Raw genomic sequence first — 26,067 nt, 5'->3', positions numbered from 1 at the left:
AATTTGTTTTAGAACTGGCAATTTGCTTACAAGCAACAATACAATCCTCTCTTTGGTGTGGAACATCCAACTCTAACTGGCAACACTTAAAACCCACTCTTAAACGACAGATATTTAAATACTGTGTTTGCTTACTGTTACTCATTAGAGACCCAGAATCTGGTTTATTCCGAATCCAGAAGCAAATGTGCTTCATTAATGACAACTGCCATTCTGCCAGGGTTCGGGCAGTGAGAGAACTGCAGTTTGTTTGGCCCCTTTCTATGGAAAGAAAAGCCTTCAGAAACAGTGGGGGAGAAACCATGGGGCCGTAAAGTTTTTACAGTCTCCTCTTTTCTCTCCAAAGAATCAATAAAATATTTTCCTGTATATTTCACTGGGGAAGACCACAGCACCCTAATTCCCTGGAGGATGATTTTAGTGCCAAACACCTTGGAAATGTCCCATACGTCTATATTGTCATCTGCAAAAAAAAAAAAAAAAAAAAAAAAAAAAGCAAGCTCTAAATGCTTGCTCCAATATGAAGCCAGATAAAGAAAGGAGCCCATTTAGGAGATTCCAAACAGACTAGGGCTACCCTCCATGTTTGGCTGAGGAATCATGTTAAGAAGTTCAAGGCAAGAATTTTGTCAGTATTCTGGTTGTATACACAAAAAGAACCTTCTCTCGCTGGATCCAAGACATGCGCATGTCTGCAGGGGGTGAGGACAGCGAGGAGCCTGAGTGGCCCTTTCTATTTTGAAACATAATGGAAATGCATCATGGTCTGTCAACTGCTTCTTCAGACTTGGATGGGCTGGCTCTGGTCGCAGGAAATAAGTTTGTGGTGACTCAGGAGGGTAGGGTTTTTTCCTTTACTCCTGAATTTAGTAAGGATGGCTGAATAGATTTAAAAAATACCATTCCGAGGAAGCCCCTGACTCGGGACGTGTACATTGAGTCTGCATCATTCACAATTTTGAAGTTTCTTTCAGCAGCACTAAAATCTTTCAAAACAGGATTTTCCTATGAGAGACGGGCAATTTCCCTGACAGTAAAAACAAAACCAAAACTGTTTAGGAGGCTTACCCCAGCCAATGATGCAGAATTTCAGTATATATCTGCGAATGTAAGTGTTAAATACTTTAACCAGGGCAATGTACATGTGAATTGCTTCTAGCCCCATCCAGGTGAAGGTTGCAAGGAGGAAGAAATGGAGCAGGACAGCAACGGCTGTGCAAAGACCCTCCACGTGAAACGAGGTGATCCAGCCATCCAAGAGGAAGAGGAGGTTCAGGAACAGCAGGGCTGTACTCAAGTTCATCAGGATTTTGGAGGGATAGTCCCTTCGCAATTTCCTGAAAAGGGGAAAAAAGAAAGAAGAGAAGGAATACTGTAAATTAATCTTTTAAGCACAGGCAGTAAATTCATATGGCTCCACTAGGAGGAGGAGATTTGTGTTTAATTAGGAGTATTTAAAGATTTTATGAGTACTTGGCAAATTATAAATTTTTAAAATTTTTTTAAAGATTTTATTTATTTGAGAGAGAGAGAGAGAGAGCATGTACAAGCAGGGAGAGGGGCAGTGGTAGAGGGAGCAGGAAGCCTGACCCTGGGATCCTGACCTGAGCCGAAGGCAGACGCTTAACCTACTGAGCCACCCAGGTGCCCCTAAAGTTTTTTTAATATTAATTTGATTTCAAAACCGTTTCCAATTGTTTATGAAATTTCTAATTAGTTTCAATGGATTTTTTCTTTAATCCAGGAAAAATGCTAGTTATAAAAATGAGATTTTTGTTAAAAAAAACACAATTTCCTTAAAATTTTCTGGAGTTTCTTTTAAATGAGGTAAGGATCCTTTTAAAAAAAAAGTCCTGTTGGGGTTTAAAAAAAAAGTCTGAGTGGCTCAGTCGGTTGAGATCATAAGATCTCAGTCGCTTTAGATCATGATCTGGGGTCCTGGGATGGAGCCCTGCCTCCAGGGTCCCTGCTCAGCAGGGAGTCTGCTTCTCTCTTTCTCTCTTTCCCTCTGACCCTTCCACTCTCCCCGCTACTCATGTTCTGGGGCGAGCTCTCTCTCTCTCTCTGAATGAATAAATAATGAATAAATAAATAAATGAAGGACCAAATAAAAAATCTTTATTAAAAAAGGGTTCCTGTTTCAGGACTAATTTTATAAGATCTGTGAAGTAAATGTTCTCATTTACCATGAAAAAAGCACTTTATACAATTTTTATTTATATGTTAATCATCTCTTACAGGTTTAAATGCATTTTATCCATAGACATACAATAATTATAAATTAAGATTCTATAGCAAGAAAATTTATGTTGCATGATATATGTTATGAGAAACCTGAACACTAAAGTTGAACCACTCTACACAATTTGAAAAGTAAGTATTTTTAAAAGCAAAGGCAATTTTCTTATTCACATTTAGGGACAGTTAGCACTAGGTTTTGACAGATAAAAAATACTTACTCAAAAGCAACATATGTAAGGAGAGTTGCTGCTGAAAAGATAGCAGATATCCCACACCCAATATAGGTGATGAAGGTGAGAACTTTGGTGTTTCTTGCATCTATCTGTGAGGCAGTTCCTTGAAGGTCCTACATAAATCACGGGAAGCAGCTGTTAAGAATCTCTCTTTTCACGGGAACGGTGTTTTATTAGAAAGTTCACTGCTAGCACTTACAGTCTTAGCTCAATCTGAGGGGCTAAAAACAACAGTGCGAATCAATATGGAAGCTTCCATTTATTGTACTCTTGCAGATCATTCCATGAAGCAAAAGTGTAGCATTATTGAGAGAGTTGCATGTTGTTTTCCATCATTACCTGATAATCCAAACTCTTTGCCCACCGGAATAGCCTGAAGAGCAAAACCACTCCCCCCACAAGTAACTGGGGAGAAGGTCACTGCCTTGCATAATAAATGATCAGACCCATTGCTAACATTTGCAGGGCTAGGGACAAAAGTACAAATAGAGGCCACCATGGCCAATGTGAGCCCTCAGGCAAGCCTTGGCTTCTTTGTCCAGCAGGGAGGGGCTCAGCCAGTGGATAACCAGAGCCTGGTGCCTCTGAGCTTAGTGCTGAGGATCTTAACTATGGTCATTTCAAAGCTTGGCATGTATTGGGTTGGGTGGTCTTTATTTTTTTATAAATGAGAAGCCATTACGGATTTTTAGATTACAGGGGTTTTGTTTGTTTGTTTGTTTGTTTTAATCCCTGTTGACTTGAGAGGGCACCATTTAAAGTGTTAGGGGTTGTGGAATGGAAAGAAGTAAACACTTTCTAGCATATTAACATGAAACATTAATTTCACCACGCAGAGGTAGACTTGTAAAGTCTGGGCCTGGGAGGGAAATCTTTCTTTCCTTCCTTAAATAGGGAATTGGGTTAGGGATAAATCTTGCGTTAAGACCATCCACTCAATCCTGGTTGGAGAAGAAAAGACACCTCCGTTATGCAGATGTTCAAAAATGGAGTCTTCTTGGAGAAAGGCCATATTCTAAAGGGGATATCTGGTTTAAAATTTTAGGTCTTAGATTATGAAAAAGAAAGTTTGCTTTATAAGCTTTTCATTTTATGTGTTAATTCTCTTTAATTTTCACCAACATGTCAATGAAATTTATTACTCACATATAAAGCCTCCAGTAGGTGGTGTTTGCTTGTGAGTATATGTGTATGAAATGATGAGAGGAGATTCAGTCTGTGGTTTGGCTGAGGCAGTAGGAAACAGGTAACAGCACTTCTGTGGCTCCCAGGAATGCCCAGTGATCGAATTCAGTAGACACAGGGGCTCTGGGTCAGAAGGTACTGAGCCTACCCTTCTCTCCCAGGACTCTGTCCAAACACTGGAATGACCTGAGACTCCCCTGACACATGGAATGGGGTTCAAGTCAGGGCCAGTGGACTCACAGATAGGTTACCCTGACCATCATTTTGGTTACGCCAGGATTTCATGGAGCAGAGAAATGGTCTTGAAGAATCTCCAAGTGACTTGTCCTTACCTCTTGAAAAACTTGTGGCTCCCATCTAGGTGAGGGGGTGAACTTGCAAGCCACAATTAAAACCACAATTTAAAGTGTAAATTAAATAAAATAATGTTATTTACTATTAATACATTCACATACAACTCTCATGTTGTTTTGTACTTTTAGAGAATGAAGAATATGATAATATTTATTCCTCTGACTAGCCAACATGAAAATGTACTAATGTTAAAAGTATTAAAATCAGTTTTACTACTAGGAAATGTTAACAGAGGACATTAAATCCTTCACACATTTGTAGATTAGAAGATATAATTATGGGTCTGGGGTACATCTTTTAACTTCCCATATGGTAAATGTATCACAGGGCAATGTAGACTCTGGGAGTATCTTATATAAGTGGATAAAGAGTTTGTAAATCAAGAAAGTCTCTTGGGGGGGAGGGGTGAGATGCAGATGCATCATTTTGGGTGACAGCTGGATCACCTAACATAGTACCTGCTATAAAGTCACATTCAATCCAATGATTGATAATGCAAAAACAATATTTTATCAAAATTTTCACAGTTCCCTTCTATGTTAGTAAACCCAACATTATCTTCCTCTTTAACTTTTCTCTCTCTCTTTCCCTCCTTTCCTCTCTCTTTCTCTCTCTCTTTTTTTAAGATTTTATTTATTTATTTGACAGAGAGAAGCACAGCGAGAGAGGGAACACAAGCAGGGGGAGTGGGAGAGGGAGAAGCAGGCTTCCCACTGAGCGGGGAGCCCTATGCAGGGCTCGATCCCAGGACCCTGGGCCCATGACCTGAGCCGAAGGCAGACGCTTAATGAATGAGCCACCCAGGCACCCCTCCTTTCCTCTCTCTTAATTCAAGAGTCTCATGGTGATTTTATCATCGCTGTTAATGCTACAGAAAAAAAACTAAAGTAGGGTTCTTTTTTATAATTATTGTTACATATTTTAAATATGCGATCTCTGCTAATTAGCAAGATTCAAGGTACAGATGCCAATTATCAGGAAATAATTCCCAAAATACATAATCTAAAAAGGCTGACTTACAAAAAGAAGCATGCCTTCCCAAATTATATCATTTCAAAATGAGTTTAGAGATTTCTCCCCTACCATCAGAACTCCAAAGTGTGTGAGGTGGTTACATAAGCAGACCGTCTCGCTCTCATCTGAATCTCTCTGTGCCACACATCCTGACGTGTTCCAAAATCCAGAACCTTCTGTAAGAGGAAGTCCACAAACATTGTGAAAATAACAGCAGGCCAGTTCCTTTTCTATAATGGATGATATCTTCTTTAGGAAAACATGCCTCAGTCTTTTCTGCCTTGCAGTTTATCAGTCAAACAGATACTATTTATTCTTTTTTTTTTTTTTAAAGATTTTATTTATTTATTTGACAGAGACAGAGACAGCGAGAGCAGGAACACAAGCAGGGGGAGAGGGAGAAGGAGACTCCCCGCCAAGCAGGGAGCCCGATGCGGGACTCGATCCCAGGACCCCGGGACCATGACCTGAGCCGAAGGCAGTCGCTTAACCAACTGAGCCACCCAGGCGCCCAAGATACTATTTATTCTTAAAGCTGCCAATACTTAGAATAATTGAGATTCCCGGAATCACAGAACGTTAGTGCTGGATTGGCAGTGAGAGATTATCTAGTCAGTGGTTTTCAACTGTGTTCTATTGAAGATCCTGCAAAAGTCTGATTCTAGTTTAACTCTTAATGTATTACAAAATAAACTTCCATGAAAAGAGTATCCCCCTTTCAAATAATGAAGTCTCTGAAGATCAACACATTTTTTCCCCTTGTTTTAGCCTCTACTTTTGTAAAGACATCAGAACTAACAGAGGTCAGTGTTCTTCTAACATGCTATTATGTAGACAGCAATCATGCACAGTGGCAACTTATTATAAATGCCTTTAATGCATCTTATCTGACTTTTATGGTAGGATGTGGAATATGAGCAACTCATATATTGAGTTGCAAGGTGATTTCATTTTTAATTATGTATCCAGTAAATCCATTTTCTCAAAACCGTGAAACCAAACAACAACAAGACTGTCCAGTTGTGATAAGGCGTATCAAAAACAGAGGTTGGGACACCTGCGGACTCCATTTCTACCAAGAAGCAGCTTGTACTGGTGCTGGTTTAGAGTTAGGATAATCCCACTGGGGATCCCCAAGGGAAGGTGACCTTTAGGGGGCAGAGGTGGGAGTTTTCATAGCTTGTCCTTCCCATCAAAAAGATCCCCACAACTTATACCTAGACTTCTCCCTTAATTTTGCCTTTTTCTCTTAATTGTCAAATGTCATTTTGGAGGCAGTTCATTTCTTTCAAGCAATATATATGTATTATAACCATTTCTTATTTATAGTCCTTTAGTATGCTTTCCTCATAATCTGAGGTCTGGTAGCTAGATTCTAAGTTGTGTGCCTCATGCATGTTAATAATCTCCTCAGAGGTGTCCTTAAAAGAATGAGATCAGCATATATCGATACTCATCTAAAAGTGGCAATCAAAATGCACACTGTATTTTATAAATAACTGAAATCAAAGAGGTTGTTTGGTAAAAAAAAAAAAAAAAAAAAAAGTCAAGTTTACTTATTTCTTCTTGCAATGAGTAAAAAGTTGCAGAAATTCGGTTCACTTCCCCAGCTACCTAAACTAATCTTTGCAGTTCAGTTGTCATCACACTTACACTGTGACTCACTCTGGCTGGGGTGGAATGAAAGGAAACGGGGGTGTCTAACAATGTTTAAAATTCAGTTGTTCTTAAGACAGCCAATATTTTAAAACTTACCGTTTTTGTTCAGATCCCAGAAGGCACAGATGGGATGAGGCACTGCCTATATTAACATAAGAATAAACATGTGAAATTGTGTTTAAAATAAGTGAAAAATCTTATGATCTGAATATGGGAAAAGAGCCAAAATGCTAAGGTTTTCATGAAGAAAGAGACCAGTATTAGTCATGCCGATACAACCTAGGAATGGCAGGCCATCCAGAAGCATCTCCTCTCACGGAGACTTCAAGTGGAAATCAACCATAACCTCCTGAGGAATCGTGCTTCCCATTTATCTAAAGGTTACTATATATGTCCCACCATAAAATGCTATCCTTAGCATTTATCAAAGCTCTTTACATTATAACTTCACTTCATTTTCAAAATTCTCCTTTACGTCTATGTGCCCGGAATTCAAAGTAGGGATTCAAACAGATATTTTGAACATCCATGTTCATGAGCAACGCTACTCCCAAGAGCCAAAAGGTAGAAGCAATCAAAGTACTCACTGACGGATGAATGGATAAAAAAATGTGGGAGATATACATACATATATATAAGGAATGTTATCCAGGCTTAAAAAGGAAGGAAATTCTGGTACATGTTATAACATGGATGAACCTTGAAAAAGATTATGTTAGATGAAATGAGCAAGTCACAAAGGACAAATACTATAGGATTCCAGCTACATGAGGTGCCTAGAATGGTTAAGTTCACTGAGAGGGAGAGTAAAATGGTGTTTGCAGGGGCCCAGGGGAGGGGAAATGGGGAGCTACTATGTAATGGTCCATGGTTTTTGTTGGGAAACATGAAGCAGTTCTGGGGATGAATGGTTCGATGGGCGCAGAACAACGGGAATGCACTAAAATGTCACAGAACGGTACACTTAAAAATGGTGAAAATAGTAAATATTATGTAATGTACATTTTACCACAATAAAAAATTCTTCATGGATGAAGGAGCTGAAACAAAGGAAGCCAAAGGGTAGAACAAGGACGTCTCAGAGGGCTGGATGACAAAGCCAGGCTAGTTCTTAGATGACCTAACTTCCAAGCCTCAGTCCTTATCAGCCAGCTTCCTTCCTGCCTGCCTTCCTGTCTGCCTCATAGACGGGAGAATCATGAGTGGGGCCCTTTGGAAAAGAGGGGAGACCCTGTGCCTGGCCTTACCTGGGGCCAAAGGAACCCCCATATAATTTTATCAAATAAACAGATGAGAGCAAGGGTAATGAGGCAACAAAAAAGCAACATTTGCCAAGATTCTAGATAACTGCTAACCTCTCAAAAAATGAGTCAACCCTGCCCTGTTTCCCTTCTGCTTTCCCAGTAGCAGTCATTTCTGACTTAAAAAAAACAAACCCAAGCCTTTTAATGGCAGGATTGTGCAACAGCATCTGCATCTAATTTCTCAAGGTAATGTGTCGTTCCTTAAAAGGAAAAGAGGGGTCCTTTTCTTCACTCTCATTCTTCTGATGACTGAATCCCAGAGGGGAACAATTCCCCCACTTGCCAACATTTACCGTGACATTACAGCACCACCTGCTTAACTGCTCTCCCCTTTTTGGAAAATCGCCCCCATCAAAAAAGTACCAGTAGAATAAAGTTCTTACCATGTAGGAAAAAAAAAAAGGCCCCACACTTCTCTGAAATAGTCTGCCTCTGTTCCATTGTCCTTTGTAGCATTTTCTTACCTGGTTTCTCATATGTTTGATTTTAATTCGAACAGGGTCCTTCAGACCCTGGATAGTAATGTTTCCAATACTGCATGCCATCACATAACTCACTAAGGTGCCTTTCTTGGTTTCTACATCCTTTTAAAGAAAAAAAAAATGGATTATTAGTCAGAAGTACACTTGTATTTGATTTTGGTGCTCCCAAACACACAAACTGTCAGCACTTTTTACATTTAAGATTTTCAATTATAGAACATCCTGTTTATAAGATCAAATTGCTGGCTTTCCTGAAAGAGCTTTGCTATTTCCCTTATTATAATAAATACATTGAGGGAACATTATGAGCTGATCCTGTAAGGCAGTGTTCATAAAACCTCACTCTCGATTGCCGTGACTGATGTCAGCCGGTTATCGTCTGAAACAATGCGAACCCAGAAATAATGGACTCATAAAAAGCCATGAAACAATTAGATCACTTCCCTGCCCTAGAAAACAGATGAAGTTGTTTGCTGCTAGAGAAGTATAAAAGAAAGACGGTGTGAAAAATTAAAAAACAACAACAATTCATCTTTCACATCCCTGCCAACAGCCTGATGTGTTTAGTAACTTATAATTCTACTAGATGAGGGTCCCATCCAAAACTTTTTTTAAAGATTTATTTATTTGAGAGAAAGAGAGAGCGACCGCGGGTGTGGGGGAAGAGGGAGAGGGAGAGAATCTTATGCAGACTCCATGCTGAGCGTGGATCTGGGGAGGAGGGGCTCAGTCTCATGACTCAGAGATCATGACCCTGAGATCGTGAACTGAGCCAAAACCAAGAGTCAGACAGTTAACTTACTGCATCACCCAGGCGCCCCCCATCCAGAACTTCTACCTTCTCTGATTGAATACCTGCCACCCTCTGTAGCTTCCCCTTCAGAGACAAGGTTGTCAGGATAGCAAACCAGTGAATCCATGCTGCAAAATGAGGCCAACAGTGTGTCTCTCAGCAAGACCATCTCTTACTCCTTCTTCCCTTGTGTTTTTCTTGTCAAACCTCCTGTATTTATCTATTGCAGCTTATAAATCAGTTGTTTGGGAATAATTACAGGATTTCTTAAATGCCAAATAAATCTCGGCATTCAGAATATAGTTTATTACTTATGTGTGATCGTGCTCAATAAAGTTGGTAATGGCTTGTGGATATCCCGTCTTTTCTTTAAAAAAAATACTCATACCTTGTTCACTATGTTAGGGCAGTACCAGAGAACCCTTAAAATCTTTTGACTCTGCTATAAATTTACTTTAAAAAACAAACATATGTTTCCTAATAATATGTTGATTGGGAGATGCCAAGAGAGAAGGGAAAGGTAGCATGCAGAAAACAGACTCAAGGGGCGTCTGGGTGGCTCAGTCGTTAAGCTTCTGCCTTTGGCTCAGGTCATGATCCCAGGGTCCTGGAATCGAGCCCCGCATCGGTCTCCCTGCTCCACGGGAAGCCTGCTTCTCCCTCTCCAACTCCCCCTACTTGTGTTCCCTCTCTCGCTGTGTCTCTCTCTGTCAAATAAATAAATAAAATCTTAAAAAATATTAAAAAAAAAAAACAGACTCAAAATGAAACAATGACAGATTCTAACAGTTCTAACCTTTCTCCCAAACCCCCTCCCTCTGGGCTCAACCTCTCCTCTGAACAGAGTCTCCTCCACCACCCATCACATTTTTGTGACACATACTGCATTTTTTGTTTTGTTTTTAAAGGTGGTGTTGTAAGCCTCAAATAATTTTAATAAATACAGTTTTATCTGTTCATAGCTATTAAATCCTTCAGAATAATTTGTAATCACATTATTAATTTACTCAAAATTTTTATATAGCTTGTTCTAAAACATTTGCTGAAACAATTTTAAAATTTTAGAATTATTGTAAATGATTTCATGGTATAGCTTTTTCTTATCTGTAATTTATTTTGCCACGCCTCTGTACATGACAGTTGGAGGCAATTCTATTGGCCCTGAGACTTGGCTGTCTTCTCTTACACAGATGGTGTTGTTTGGTATATGCTGGGATCTTTAATTTAATAGATAACTGTTATTTTTTAAAAAGCTCAGTGAAACTAGTCTGGATCGGGTTGCACTTTCAAAGGAAACCAGAGGTCACCTGTGTTTGCTGGCAGTGGACTTTCTAGTATCTAGAAATGATGCCAATAAAAATGACAATATGTGCTCAGCACAATGCCACCCCGCTCTGGGGATGTGTGAAGGCCAAAGGTCATTTGAAATATTAATGGGAAAACTGATTAAAGCCAAGAATGCTGCTCATTATGTAAACAGTGCTTCCTGCTGAATTAAAAAAAAAAAAAAAAACAGAAACAAAAACAAAACCTTTCCTTTGGCACACAATTTCTTTGACTCTGAAGGTCTAAATTGCTGGAGAGCATAAAATATTTAACAAAAGGAATAATAAATAGTCCCTTCTCCACAAATTCCATTCCTAATTGTACCATGCAAGTCTTAATCTAATATTTGATTTATTTAAAAAACCTAAATGAACACATTCTGTAATAAGCATATAATTACCTGAAATAAAATGCTTAACTAATTATGTTAAAATTTTTCATTTTTGAAGACACAGTAGGTTAATTTCTCTATGCCTCTTGATATATTTTCAAGGAATCCAAACTTTCGTTTTTTCCTTCTGAGCAAAGAAACTCAATTGGCAATTGAAAAATAATTTAATGAACCCATACCTGGAAAAGTCCAGTTTTATTGAAGAAAGTAAACTGTGCTCTTTTAACTAATACAGAATCTTCTTGACTTAAATCCTCAAGTAAGTTTGGAGGTAAAATCACAGAAGCCAATGGATCCATTTGTCCACTCTCAAAATCCATCTGTCACACACAGAGAGATACACGGGTCGAGTAATGACAAATTACCATGATAACTACTCCACATCTGAACGAGGCAGGCAAGGGCTACTTGGTTAGGGCTGGGGTTTCCCTTTACCTCCACTGGAGTCACTGCCGCCCTGAATGAACCCCTACCGACAAAAGCCTGGATCTCATCTGGGTTTTGCAAATGTGGAAAAACAGAAGACGCACTGATTTTAAGGCAAAATGAGAAATCAACAAATCGGTTAACCTCTTCAAGAGTGAGATTTACACTTAATAGACTTTGAGCTTTTCTCAAAATACCTAGTGAAGGAAAAAAAACAAGATTGGAGTTGATCTGTCTGATTGCTGAGACTGAGTATCTCTGCACAGAGGAAGCAGCAGAAGTTTTCTGAATACTCTTGGATATCGTCTTTCCCTGAACCCACAGATCAGGCTCAAAGGTGTCTTCCCATAAATGGATTCGGAATGAGACTGAGGCTGACCAAGTTTTCACTCTTAAATGTGAAACAGAAATATCCAAAAGAGCCACTACTCTCAAGCAGAAAAATGTCCTTCCTTTTATTCAGATTCTTAAATATTTCATCTTGGTTTATCTCCAGAGTGGAGAATCAGCACGTACCAATGTGTGCTCCCCCGTGTCAAGGACGATGTTACCTCATTTCATCTGCCCACGTGGCTAACACTAACATACAGTAGGAACTTGAGAAGTATCTGCTGGAAGGTCGCTTCCACCGGGCAGAGAGGCTCTCCATTAACCTGTCCAGCCTCATCACTGCCTACCCTCCTCCCAGGCTTCACGCCACTGGTCCTCAGCAGAGTGCCATTCAAAGACCAGCACAATCAGCAACGCCTGGGAACCTGTTCCAAGTGCGAACTTTGGAGATCCACCCAGGACCTACTAACTTAGAATCTCTGGGGATGGGAGCCCGCCATCTGTTCTGACAAGCGCTCCAGGTGGTACAATGCAGTTTGACAACCACTGGTGTGGTGGAATACATGACACTTCTTCCCACTTGGGCCCTGAATAAAGCCCTTTCTTCTGACTGAATGGATCCGCCCCACCACTCCCAAAGGGGTTTCCCACTGATGGTTGAACACTCAGTTCCACTGTCACCTCTTGTAGAAGGTAAGCTGACTACCCCATCACATGGGTTCTAAAAGGACACCTCCTCTCGGTGTCCACATACCTGTGGCTACTGCTATTATTAACCTCAGCCAGGGCCCTGACCTACCTGCCTGCCACCCCACCGACCAAGATCTTCAAGCAGAAACTGGCAAGTGATCAGATAGTTTTCCTTTGTCTAATTAATTAAAATTAAACACTGGCTCATTACCTGGAAATAGGATTCATTATTGCTTGGAAGACCGATGCTAAAATTTGAAATTTCATTTGTCCCTGGGGACAGGGATGAGACTCCAAGAGCCAAATTCCGAGTTGTAATATTCACATGTGATGTGCTACTTAGGTCTATCTTGAAGGCCAATTCGTCAATTGTCTTTAAAGCTCTAAAGAAATGACAATACCACTGTTAAGTAACACGTTTTATGTACTTGTACACATGCGATTTGCAGCAGAACAAAATACAAAACCAGCAAAACTGTCTTTAAATTTTCTGATCTTAACATGAATACCAACAAAACTACCCCAAACCACAATAACATCAGTTTAAACACAGAATCATAGTGATGAATGCATCCTCAAGAGAAATGTTATGCTTTAAGGAATACCAACAATTAAATCACCCTAAACAAATACTGTTTTTCACCTCCTAGCCTTTCTTTCCTCATATAAAAAATACCTTTTCTATTTTATAACTGAGTGAGAATCAAAGGAAAATAATGAGGTAAAAGCATTTTTTTGGACTCTAAAACACTATAAAAAGTTTGTAATTATTATGTAGATAAGTAAAAAATACATTTTAACAAATACAAAATTTTCATTGAAGAAACTTGGTTGAAAGGAAGGAAACAAGAACTATTAACACATTAAGTGAAATAACTGGATGCACACTAATTGTGTAAAAACAGGTACATTTTATATGCCCTGGGCATTTTCATTCCTGAAGTACAACGACCACAAAGCTATGGCATTTCCATGTCACAGTCCGTAGGACAGAATTTACAGGGACCAAGTTATGCCTAAAAGATGTGAGCTGAATGTTTGCTAAGTGTCTCTTTTGCAATCAAAGTGTCCTATGCTAATATATATAATAGCTTATCTTTGAATTAATTCCAGTTAACGTCTTTTCAGATGAGAAATGACATACTGATTATGTTTTTCTGGGGCTATTTATATATCTTGCCAGATGGACAATCCTAATCATTTTGTAAATTATATTTTTCAAGAAAGAAAATAGAGAACTTTGAAGTTCACTTTGTGAATGATCTTTGGAACTATCCATGGATCTTCTGGAGATTTAAATGATGAAAGCTGGCCACCAAGCATTCAGATAACTGAGAAATTATACAACATGTATCCAATAAATTTTATTCTCCAGAAGAAAAAAAAAAACAAACTTACTCAGAAGAAGACTCAAGCAAGTCACTGTCCGGACTGGTTAAGATATTGGAAAATATATTCATTAAAGTTGAACCAAGCGTTATATCAATGTTTTCTTCTTTATTCACAATCCTTTTGACCTGTTCTACAATGCTGGTAATATTGGCTGAGCTTAAGGTCTGCCCATCACTAGTTAAATTTAAAATCTGGTTGGCCACTTCATTTACTTCTCCTAAAAAAAGACAGAAAAAACAAAACACAAAATTTTGAACATTTCAGGAATCCAAAACATACTAGGATATTTCCACTTCAGAGTCCCAACTTTGGAGGGACCAATATTCATATATAGTTCTAAGAGAAATGTACCCAGAATCACAAAAAATAAGTTTATAGCTGCTGCTTAAAAATAATACACAACTAGGGGCTCCTGGGTGGCTCAGTCAGTTAAGTGTCTGCCTTCGGCTCAGGTCATGATCCCAGGGTCCCGGGATCTACCAGCAGTTGGCTCCCTGCTCAGTGGGGAGTCTGCTTCTCCCTCTGCCCTCCCCCCCCCCCCCAGCTCATGCTCTCTCTCTCTCTTTCTCAAATCAATAATAAATAAAATCTTTAAGGAAAATAATACACAACTATAAAACACTGACAAAAATATCAATTTATTTGTTACATGTTCTCTAAAATTATTTATTTTTAATCTCTAATAGAATAAGCAGGACAAAAAGTTATCAGGAAAAACACAAAAGTTTTACAAAAAGAATCAGGAAAAACAGAATTTTCTACCTTAAGTGAAACAATCATTTGCTTAAGCTTTTATTATCACAATGGTTATCATATAGCAGAAGAATATATCTGAAGAGGATGAAAACTATGAAGTATGAAGTCATTTCATTTTGCCTGTGAGAACTGAAGGAAAATTGCTCACTTACTTGAACAGTTGGAGAGATCAGGAGGCCCCCAGTAGGCTATAGATGTGTTGGCAGGGTCACGATAACTGGGGAACAAAACAAGGTATTTCAAATATTTGGCATAAATGACACTTTAATTGACAAAACTGGTTAATAATAAGTTTGAGAATTTGCCTTGATGTCTACGTAAATTTCATTTGAAAATAAAATTGTAATACATTGAAATAAAACTCCCACTGAGAATTCTTATTAGAAAAAAATCAGGTGCCATGCATCCTGGAAACACAATACTAGCAATAGTGTGTGTCCTAAGCTAGGATATATCCGGTTACTAAGGTTAAAGGCCTATTTGGTAATGTGGCTCAAATACCTCTTTAAGAACTTTGATAAAATCTGATTTTGATTTCACATAACTCTGTAAAGCAGATTATAATCCACACTTTATAGGTGAGGAAAAAGACTTAGAGAAATCAAAGAATATTCCGAAGTCTCACAGCCAGGAAGGGGCAGAGCCTTGTTTCAAACTAGGGTCAGTAACTCTCTAAAGTCCCTTCTTTCCTTCCTACCATGTGTCAAGCACAGCAGAATGTGCAAAGTTTGGGCAGTTTCCATTTTTGACCCCCCCCCGCCCCTCACCCCTGTGAGAAAACTCCAACTGGGGGTGAGGAGTATTCAGTGAATCCTCTGCAGTCGACCTGTCTCTGAGGTTTCTGTTAAACACTTAGGAAAACTCTACACCCTGACAGTCTGCATTAGCAGCCTGCCCTAGCCTAGGATCCTGAATTTATTCCCTCTTTTTCTGCCTCTTCTCACTCCAACAATAACCATTCCCAATTGTTTAAAAGTTTTGGAATTTCAGACGCATGTTCCAAAGCTGGAAGTTAGTGCCGTTCATCCACATGCTTTGCTCTAGAGTCACCCTGAGGTTCCCAGACTTCCCCATCTTTCTTTGGAGAAAGCTAAATTAGCATGGCACTTGGAGTAAAAAGGCTTTTCTGGGTAACCTACCTGCCTTTTTACCCTCCATGAAGTGTGATTTAGGTGTTCACAGACTTTCCTGTCCTTCCCAATCACTATACAATGTATGGGGACTACCATGCAGCCAGCCTGTGTGACCCAGGCAGGTAGACAATGTGCAGCTTTACTGGCAAGATTCAATAAAAGCATTACCATGTCCGTGAAGCATAAAAGCCCTGTTTCCCTGGACAGGGAAAGTTGTATACAGAAGGTGGGATGAGTGGCCAGTGATAGCCTTTGGGATCCTCATCAGCAGGACATAAACCTATGTGAAAATAAGAGCCAACACAGAAATGTTAATCTATTCTTTGAAGTAAAAGGTGAAAGATAAGAGCAAAATGATGATGTTGGTACTTAGGTATTTATTTCATGTAATGCTAAAATACTAGTTTTATTTTTAATGTTCAGACTTTGTAAACCTTTAGAAATTAGGAACAATAAACATATAGTACACTTCAGACACAAAAGTTATTCAAATCAAAGTCACACACTTATGGGAGTAAAATCATTAAACATACATCATTATTCTAATATAAATCGTTAGCTGGTAACATTAGTAAAATAAAGATGTATTCAAAAAATGAACACCACATACAATGACGATCCTGAAAAATTCAAAATGTAATATGATCTTTTTCCAAAGGGGAAAGCCTACAAAATGATGCATCAATCCTGTTGTCATTGAGTTGTAAGCATATTTTATGGAAACATTTCCAGCTATTCTGAAAGCATCGATTGCCTGGAAGTCTGCTGGGGGGATGGAGAGAGGGGACCCATTAACCAGTGCCACATGCCCCTCACCTGTGCCCTCATCCTCAAATCATCCCACCTGTTGTTGGAAAACTCTCTGGGCAAGAGTCATGGCATCAGTAATTCAGATTTTACCATTTTAAAAATATCCAAATAAAAGCAATATATCAACGACAATAATTTCAGGACTGAAAAATAGCAAATTAAACCAGACCATTGGGAACTGGTATTGGAGTCACCAACTTAACATTTAAAGAAATTTCCCATCTACATTCTAAGCCTTAATCAACATCACCAGGGTTTGTTCTTTAATATTTTCAATTAGTAGAAACTTTTCCTCATAGGCCCACTTGCAGAAAAACAATAAAGCACAGAATTTTTTTTTTTATTATGTAAGTCACCATACATCATTAGTTTTTGATGTAGTGATCCACAATTCATTGTTTTTTTATAACCTCCAGTGCTCCACGCAGTACGTGCCCTCCTTAATACCCATTACCAGGCTCACCCATCCCCCCACACCCCTCCCCTCCAAAACCCTCAGTTTGTTTCTCGGAGCCTGTAGTCTCTCATGGTTTGTCTCCCCCTCTGATTTCCCCCCCTTCATTTTTCCCTTCCTTCTCCTAATGTCCTCCATGCTATTCCTTATGTTCTACAAATAAGTGAAACCATATGATAATTGACTTTCTCTGCTTGACTTATTTCGCTTAGCATAATCTCCTCCAGTCCCATCCATGTTGATGCAAAAGTTGGGTATTCATCCTTTCTGATGGCTGAGTAATAGTCCATTGTATATATAGACATCTTTTTTTTTTTTAAGATTTTTTTTTTAATTTATTTATTTGACAGAGAGAGACAGAGAGAAAGAGGGAACAGAAGCAGGGGGAGTGGGAGAGGAAGAAGCAGGCTTTCCGCAGAGCAGGGAGCCCGATGTGGGGCTCGATTCCAGGACCCTGGGATCATGACCTGAGCTGAAGGCAGATGCTTAAGGACTGAGCCACCCAGGTGCCCCTGGACCACATCTTCTTTATCCATTTGTCTGTTGAAAGGCATCTCGGTTCTTTCCACAGTTTGGCTATTGTGGACATTGCTGCTATGAACATTAGGGTGCCTATGGCCCTTCTTTTCACTACATCTGTGTCTTTGGGGTAGATACCCAGTAAAAGCACAGAATTTAAATTAAGTCATATAAATTATATGTCTAGGTATGCAGAGAGTTTTCTGGGATTCCACAGCCTCTTAGAACAGAGATGAGGACGGCCGGCCCTCACAGAGCTTCCCTGTCATATATAATCCACCATTCATAAAGCTACTCCTCGTGGAGACTCATTAGTGAAAGGTAGCACGTGTACTCTCCCCTGCCTCAAGAAGCCCCATTTGTTAATAAGCAAGCACTTTCCCATAGAGGCTCAGAAACTGTTCATGATGATGACATCAACAATGATGATTTGCATTCTGCCACCTCTATGAGTTCTCTGTAGTTGTGTAAGTGGACATATTACATATGGGTAATTCCTTATCCAAGCAGGAATACCTGCTTCTTTATTACACCGGGATTCTGGCCTCAGTGGGAATCAGCCTCTTAGAGACTGAGAAATACTTGCTTCCCTCACTTTAGCCTCCTGTGTGTGTATAAGGAAAAGAGTCAGTTTCTTCTTCTCTTGATCTCTATTAATATGTTTAATCATAATATAATCATATAACATTAGAATAATAACTTAACTTCTTATTGTCCATATTTGTGATCAATTTTTCTAAAATATTCCCATCAAACCTCATTTATTTTTTTCAAGTATTTAAGTGCTAGGGAATGTGCTGGGTGCTAGGGGAGGTGGGAAGTGAGGGTGTTTAAAAAAAAAACCTAACAGGTATTCTCAAGCCAGAGGAGATTCCTGTTTAAAGAAAATATCCATAAGAACATAAGTGAGTCCAGTCAAATATTATGGTCTTCTAATTGGTATGGTGCTCTAGGTATCTGGAAAGCATGAAGTGGAGGCTCAAAGGCAAGGACTCCTATTTATGCATGATCATGTCATACAATACATCATAGAAAAGACAACTTTGGGCTGTCTTTAAAACAGTGATGTGATAAGCAGGTGGATGGTGGGAGTACAGAAGAGCAGTACGGGCAAGACATGGAAAGGCAGGAAGGAGCATGACGTGTCTGGGGAGGTACACAGAGTACCACGTGTGTGGTTGGAACTCAGCATGTGAATGGCGTCTAGGTAAGAACTGACTCTCAATCCTGGATAACTCCCAGATTTCTGGCCTATTCCTATAAAGAGAGTGCTACCATTCATGAAGACAGAAAACATAAGAGGAGATGTTTTCTAACAACAAATTGCCTTTTCTAAGATTTACCTCTTTAGAGTTCCCATATGTCCACATACATAGTCTTTATTCCTGAAGTTGAAGCCAATTCTGGTCAAGGCGATCCTGGCACCTCGCTCATATTCTTAGTTTTTCCAGAATATGTCCCCCAAATAAAGTGTAAACTCTCCTCTGCCTCTTCCATTCCCTTAGATTCATAGGTATTGATGTCTCTGATGTTAACCATGTCACCCATTTGTTACTAGGCCACCAATATGATGAATCTCATCATCAGAAAAAATAGTTTTAAATAGGCAAACTATGCACAGAGGAAGAATATTGTTGTTGCTGTTTCAATAAAACCTGAAGAATTACATAAAATACATATAAAAAAAGGCACTTACCCAGTTGCTTCACACTCACTGCATATAGCCTCAAGCCTTCATCCAGGGACTCGTTATTTTTTAAGAGCTTCTGTTGAATGTCTTTTCCTTCTAAATTGGGATTGTTGGTAGCATTGTAAACTAGAAGGGCCCAAATCACCAACCTAGAAAAACATTTCAGATATAATTGTTGGAATTGCTGACTGGTTGTTTTTTGTTTTTGTTTTTTTTTTTTTTATTTTGTGGAAAAACAGAACATTTGGATATGGTAGTAAGAGGGATGACCTTGAAGTACTGAGACAAGAGAAATAGGCCAAGGCACTCAGAGACTCTTGTGGCTGCATAAATTATAATGTTAAAAACATCGCAGTATGGGGGCGCCTGGGTGGCTCAGTCATTAAGTGTCTGCCTTCGGCTCAGGTCATGATCCCAGGGTCCTGGGATCAAGCCCCGTATCAGGCTCCCTGCTCCACGGGGAGCCTGCTTCTCTCTCTCCCACTCCCCCTGCTTGTGTTCCCTCTCTAGCTGTGTTTCTCTCTGTCAAATAAATAAATAAAACCTTTAAAAAAAAAAATCGCAGTATGAATAGAGTGTATAGGATATCACATGTATAATTCTATCATATCATATCGTTATCACCTCATTTAAGAAATATTTTAAGTAATATTTATAGCATACAGGCAAGAAAGGGTCATACTTGTGGTTTTTTCTACATTGTTTCTTTGGAGCCAAAAATAAAATTTTTTAGAAAAATTAAATTCCAACAAATCTGACTAAACTGATCATTTGACTTTAAAATTATTAAGGGTGTTATTGTTTACAAATGTGTTAAACTTTCTCCAGAATTGTGATAATGATTTTCCATCTCCATGAAGCATTTACAAGTATGTTGTACAGTGAAAAGTTACAAAATAAATACTTAAAATATCCATGGTGATTGGCCGGCACATTACAGAAGGAGTTTACAGACTGTCTGACCTTGAATGTCTTTAAAAAGAAAATATTTCTATGAGAAGCAGCGATGTATCCTAAAAGCCCCATGAAAACCTTTGGTTCTACATTTTGAAATAATATAATTTTCTGTTCCACTGTAATCATAGCTATAGTCAATAGCAGAAATCAAAACACGCCAAAGTCAAGGCAGTAGCACTATTTTTGAAATAAGTATTGCCAGTAGAGAGGCATGGCATATTGTATTTATAAAATTATGTAGGTATCAATAAAAATGAAATAGAATATTGATATATTTGTGGTGCTAAAAAAAAGAAAGACTCAATGAAATCTATGTTATTCAAGGTTAGGTGAAATTAAAGAAGAGCTCCACTTTTTCCCCTGAATATCTGTGTTAATTTCAAAGACAAAGTGTGGAACTGTTCTCATAATTCCGTCCGAAAAGCTATTTATTTCAAAAATGATCTACTCCCCAATGTTCACATATAAGTCATACTTCAGGTTGAGTGAGACATAGATGTAAACAGAATGGTGAACTGTGATAACTTAGTAATTTTTTAAATGGCCTAGGAAAAGTATCCTCTGATTAAATTATTGTTGGAAGATAAGCTTTGCTACTCTAGTTACTGAGAACTTAGCGTTGGGAACATGACCTTTTACTTTTATTGAGAACATAATGAGCCCAATGCATTGTGACAATACTGAATACCCAAATTCAGCAATTCAAGAACGCCCATGCATTTTCACAGGTCTTATCTCTGTATTTTCCTTCTCATCCTGAAAACTGACACTAGTTTATGGTTCCCCCAAGTTCCATCAGTTGTAACCATCAATCACCCTTTATTTGAATAAACCCATCTGCGGCTTCGGTTTCCTGTCTGTCTAGACAATAGAGGATGAGAGCATTATCTGAGATTATGGTCTATGTTAAGTGTTACAACCAAATTGAAAGAAAAAGTTTGGAAATAAATGTGTGTGTAAAACTAGTAGATTGTGGTTTTGAGAAAAACTATGAGGGACTACAAAGACTCATCAATGCGCATAAGAGCAGTAGAGGAGAGGAGAAAAAAGGGGAAAGACTATAAGAATACATTTTAAAACAATTTTAAAATGATTAAAACATTTTTAAACAATAGGCTTTTAAATAAAAAAAATTTTTTTGAAACAAAGAGTCTAAGATTCGTACCAAAGAAAAACTAAACATGTAGACTTTACCATATACATGGCCTTGGTTCCCTCTCCCTATAATTTTCTGTGAAGTTACCTGTTGGTTTGACAGACAGAAAACTGAGATTCCATGAATTTAAATGTTCTTCAAGCAAGTTTCTGAGATACTGACATAAACTAATGATGGCTGACTTTAGTATTACTGGGTGGCAGAAGAATCATAGGAGGTCCACTAAAAAGGGCAATGCTGACTTCCTGAAGAGGATTCGCAATTGGTGATACCCCAAACTAGGGCAGCCTCAATTGTTAGACAAAGTGTCCAGCAAAGGAATCCAGATCTCTGATCCGCTGTTCAAAGCTCAACATGATCTAGCAATACAGGTTAGAGAAAAAATTATTTGGCTAAATAGAAAAGTCCTGCCACCATCAAGAATATAGTATTAAAATAATTATTCTGTTCTTCAGATCATAAAAGAAAAGGAACAAAGAAGATAAAAACAAATTTCCCTCCTCAGATGGCGAAAGCCAGTCTGCTGAATACATACCGAAATGGAAAGTTTCAATTATAACTTAAACACATCTGCTTTTCTAATATTAAACAGAAAAAGGAAAAAAAAAAGAAGAAACTCTGGCCAACTCTCATATGAAATTCTATTTTTATATTCTCCTAGTAAGAATATATCAGCTGAAAAGAAGTATATTCCATCATTATGGTTTAAATCTGTAAAATCAATTCAGTCCATTGAAACTGAGCCAACCTTACATGAACTTTTGCTTTTCAACTATTTTTTTTTTTTCCTCTTCTTTGGAAATGTAATAGACTACCTGAACACAGCTAAATTTATTTAGGAGTTTAAGTTGTTTTTAATTACACAGCACTCTGAACAGCTAGCCTTTATATGCCAACTGATTCTGTGTGATGGGCAGATCTGTTGAATTACCTGCCTGCTTAAATCATGGTCTAGATAGAAATTTTAAAATGGAGACTTCCAAAAATTAGCTATTATTAGATGCTACTGTAAGTAAGTACCTTATTTAAAGCTGTAACTATCTTTTTGTTTCTTTGACAGTCTTCTCGAAATTTCAATGAAGAGGTAATGGATTATCATAAATAAAGTAAAAATACTAAAAATAATAACTCCTACATTTTAAATGTTCTACTTCTGAATTACTTCTCATTGGGTGTATATCTCTATCCATTCTACTATTCGATGGTCTTAACTACAAGGAAAAAAAAAATTAGTGCACTAGTGCTAAAGAATTAACTTAAAAGTGCTACCTGATTAAAATGTTTCTCTCTTATCTCATTATTTTCATTTTTCTATGGGTCAAAACAGAGAGTTAGAAAAGGATGTTACACTTTCTGTAAGACTTTGTCAGTGTTACCTTTGATCATTCACAATGCTTCTCCTGACTTTAATCTTGTCCTCTCCCGTGCTCTGGTGAAAACTATAAATACAAATATATATATTCATTATCAACCTCATCTGTCACATCATCAACAACAAAATTTGAGGAAGTAAAAGAGGCAAAATGAACATTCTAAGCCAGTATTTCCCAATATGTGTCCTGAGGTTCCAGTTCTTTTCATATGCCTGAGATCGAATGGCTCCATTGTCAAGTAAGTTTGGCAGCTGTGCGCCCTTGCTCTGTTTTCAAGATTCTCAATGCAAAAAAAAAAAAGATTCTCGATGCATGTTGGTTATACTAAATAATCTGAGATGTTCAGATATATAGAAATCTGTTTCCGTTTGTTTAAGAATGTACTTTCTGAGCTAATTCAATATGTGATCCCTTTTTCTGTGTTAACTTACGACATCTCTTGGGTTCACAGAGTATCTGTTTAGGGTTAGTGACATACACTTTTGAAAACTAATTTAAAACTATGAAAACAAGGTACAGAGGAGGATATGTGGATGATACTATTTGCCAGGCAGTTAAAGTATTTAAATAGGATAGCAAAAGATATTTTTGAAAAGCTAGGTGCACACTGTAAATGTCTTATCTTATAGAAAAACAGTCTCCAAACTGGGGGTGCTATCAATGGTTCACTGGGGTGTGAGATGAAACCAACAGTACTTCTATATATATTTGATTATCTTCTTATAATCTGTGATATATTTATAACATACTGGTTAAGTAAGACACAAATTTATTTAAAATCACAAATATATTTTGGGAATACATAAGTAATTTTTTTTTAAAGATTGGGATCCATGATCAAAAAAAAAATTAAAACCAATTGCTGCATCATTGAAGATTTTTGTGCAAAGAAATGCCATAATATAGAGTTGTTTCAGAAAGACTATGAATATGGTGCATGGTTGTATGTACTGGTATCAAGTGTGTGGGGTATAATCAGAGAGATATAGAGTAGCATTGAATTAGACACTAATTTTTATTTTTCAAATCATTCATTCTGTCATTTACCTGATATTAACCACATAAACAGTGTAGTTCCAATTTTGGAAGGTTGAATTGAGCTGAAAAATACAATGGAAAAGGGTGAGTTCTGGTAATACTTTCTAAAAAATACCTGAATCTAGTTTCTTTCCCCCAAAAGATAAGTTGTTATTGGAATAAGACCCTGGGAAAATCCCAGAGAGCCAGAGGAGTGAAAGAAAGGTAAAGATAACAGTCACTGGATCATTATATGCCAAGAATTTTACAAAGGTTGTTTCTTTGATCTCACAACAACTAATGAGATAAGTATTATCTGCTCCCCCACCCTTATAGATGAAGAAACTGAGCTTCATGGAGACGAAATAGCTTGCCCAATGTCCCCAGTGTCCCCAACTAAAAAGTAGCAGATCCCAGATTGGAACCCAAGTCTGTTTGTCTGGAAACACTCTACTTTCCTCTCTAGCCCATATTATAATGGGCCCCAATGTAGTGGTTCTTCGAATTAGCCATAACAATGAGGGTTACACAGGAGGATAAGCACAGTAAATACCATCCATATTCTTCATTCAACAAACACTTGGTACAATAACACATATTCTTCTAGTAAGTATCACCTTATAAGGATATCAGTAAGAAAAATTACAAATTAACAATACAAACCTTTAAAAACACAAACAAAATGAGTTCAACATTATTGGGAACTATGTTAATTATTATGTGGGTTATTTAACAGTCTTATGGGTCTTAGCACCAGACTTTTTAAAGAAGCAATGTATTATGGATTCCTCTCAATATAAATTACAACCTTCCATGATGCATTGTCCAATACAATCACAAATGGGATTTCTTTACTGATATGAAATCTTCCTATTTCTGTATCACCTCCAAAGGGTTTTTTAGGTCTTATTTCATACACACAGTTAGCCTTCCTTGCAAGCATTCCTAAAATTGAATGTAAATTCTACAAAGTGCTGACAAAAAGTATTAAATTATTTTAAAATTATAAACAGCAATAATATGAATCAGGGACACCACTTATGTTTTCTCTAGTATCAAGCATCTGCTTTGGTATTTTGCATCTTAAATGAAAAGTTTCCAGTGAAGTTTAGCTTCAGATGAGAATGAAGCTATGTTGAAAACTACGCATGTAATAAATATAAATGTAAAATTATAGGCTGCCTAAGGCACAGATTCTCTAGTGAATGTTTATTTCCCAGATTAATAATATTAGTAGTGGCTTATTTGAGAATGAAAATAATTTTATCTTTTGAAATCATTCTGACTTAAAACAAAAAGAAGAATTCTTGAAAGTAAATGGGTTGCAAGACATTGGGGAGGGTATGTGCTATGGTGAGCGCTGTGAATTGTTATGACTGATGAATCACAAACCTGTACCCCTGAAACAAATAATGCATTATATGTTAATAAAAATAAAGTTAAATTAAATTAAAAAAAGAATAGGCTATTTCTTTAAAGCTGCTCTCCATTTGGAAATGAAACATATCTCCCAGTGTTTGAATTAATTACTGACTTTAATGTATAAGTCCAAAAAGTCAGCAGCAGTATTTTTTGTTGACTTCTATTAGAGAATGTCGCTCCTCCCCTCAATTTTATAATAGAATTGTTATATACATCCTATTGTTTCCTGTGGTCAGCTTGTTTTAAAGTGTATTGAAAATAGGACTTTTCTTAATATAGACCCTTCAAAACAAGATTGTATTGTCATATTAACTTATTCTTCAAAGATAGAGTCAGTCACCATTACCTCTCAATGTATGCTTTAACTTTGTTTTGCTACCAAGGGCATGTTTACTAGATATCTTCTGCATAAGAAAACCCACCTTTCTCAAAATGTATACTAGAGTGACTTTATTCAGTGTTTGAACTGTAATAGTATTATATACAAAAAGCAGTACAAAGTCCCACAGTATGCAGCAGACAGAAAATAAAATAGAAAAAAAAAAAGAAACCTATGGAAGATGAAATTTTTGTTATGGAGACAAAAAATAAACATAGGTGATATCTTTAAGGACAAGAAAATAAAATGCTAAAGTTTCTTTTTACTGGAAATTACAAAACTTTTCATTAATAGAATACTGATTAAATAAATTAGTATACCCTAAATCTCTATCAACAGAAGACTTGCTAAATTAATGACCAGCCAGCCACATAATGGAATACTATGCACTGTTTTGAAAAAAAAAGAAAAGGAAGGTCTGTGCACACTTTTGATGTAAATCTGGCAATAACAAAAATAAACACAATGTAGAATGGTATGCAAAATATGTTTTTAGTGTAAAAAGGAGGAAAAAGAAGTATCTATAGTTTTATTTTCTTTTATATACACAAAGAAATTCAGGGGCAAAAAAACAAACAAGA

The 26,067-nt window shown here is 37.6% G+C and overlaps 1 protein-coding gene across 4 annotated transcripts in view; it reads right to left on the bottom strand.

Moving 5' to 3' along the window:
• The window catches only part of ADGRG6 (adhesion G protein-coupled receptor G6), a 134,796-nt gene that overhangs the window by 24,874 nt on the left and 83,855 nt on the right, over positions 1-26,067 (bottom strand). For all 4 annotated transcript variants that reach the window (XM_034990841.1, XM_034990842.1, XM_034990843.1 and 1 more), the window contains 13 exons: positions 23,716-23,768; positions 22,672-22,734; positions 19,189-19,331; positions 15,878-15,989; positions 14,729-14,793; positions 13,827-14,037; positions 12,640-12,811; positions 11,162-11,302; positions 8,455-8,574; positions 6,783-6,828; positions 5,097-5,203; positions 2,460-2,587; positions 1,069-1,337 (listed from right to left, as the gene is read on the bottom strand). In XM_034990841.1, the coding sequence (XP_034846732.1) occupies positions 1,069-1,337; positions 2,460-2,587; positions 5,097-5,203; positions 6,783-6,828; positions 8,455-8,574; positions 11,162-11,302; positions 12,640-12,811; positions 13,827-14,037; positions 14,729-14,793; positions 15,878-15,989; positions 19,189-19,331; positions 22,672-22,734; positions 23,716-23,768 (1,630 nt within the window). The remainder of the gene's footprint in view (positions 1-1,068; positions 1,338-2,459; positions 2,588-5,096; positions 5,204-6,782; positions 6,829-8,454; positions 8,575-11,161; positions 11,303-12,639; positions 12,812-13,826; positions 14,038-14,728; positions 14,794-15,877; positions 15,990-19,188; positions 19,332-22,671; positions 22,735-23,715; positions 23,769-26,067) is intronic.

The sequence above is a fragment of the Mirounga leonina genome, unplaced genomic scaffold (assembly GCF_011800145.1).
Source record: "Mirounga leonina isolate KUSES-001 unplaced genomic scaffold, KU_Mleo_1.0 Mir_53, whole genome shotgun sequence".
NCBI lineage: Eukaryota > Metazoa > Chordata > Mammalia > Carnivora > Phocidae > Mirounga > Mirounga leonina.
The sequence above is the reverse complement of the archived record's forward strand: the minus strand, read 5'-3'. Positions and strand labels throughout refer to the sequence as shown.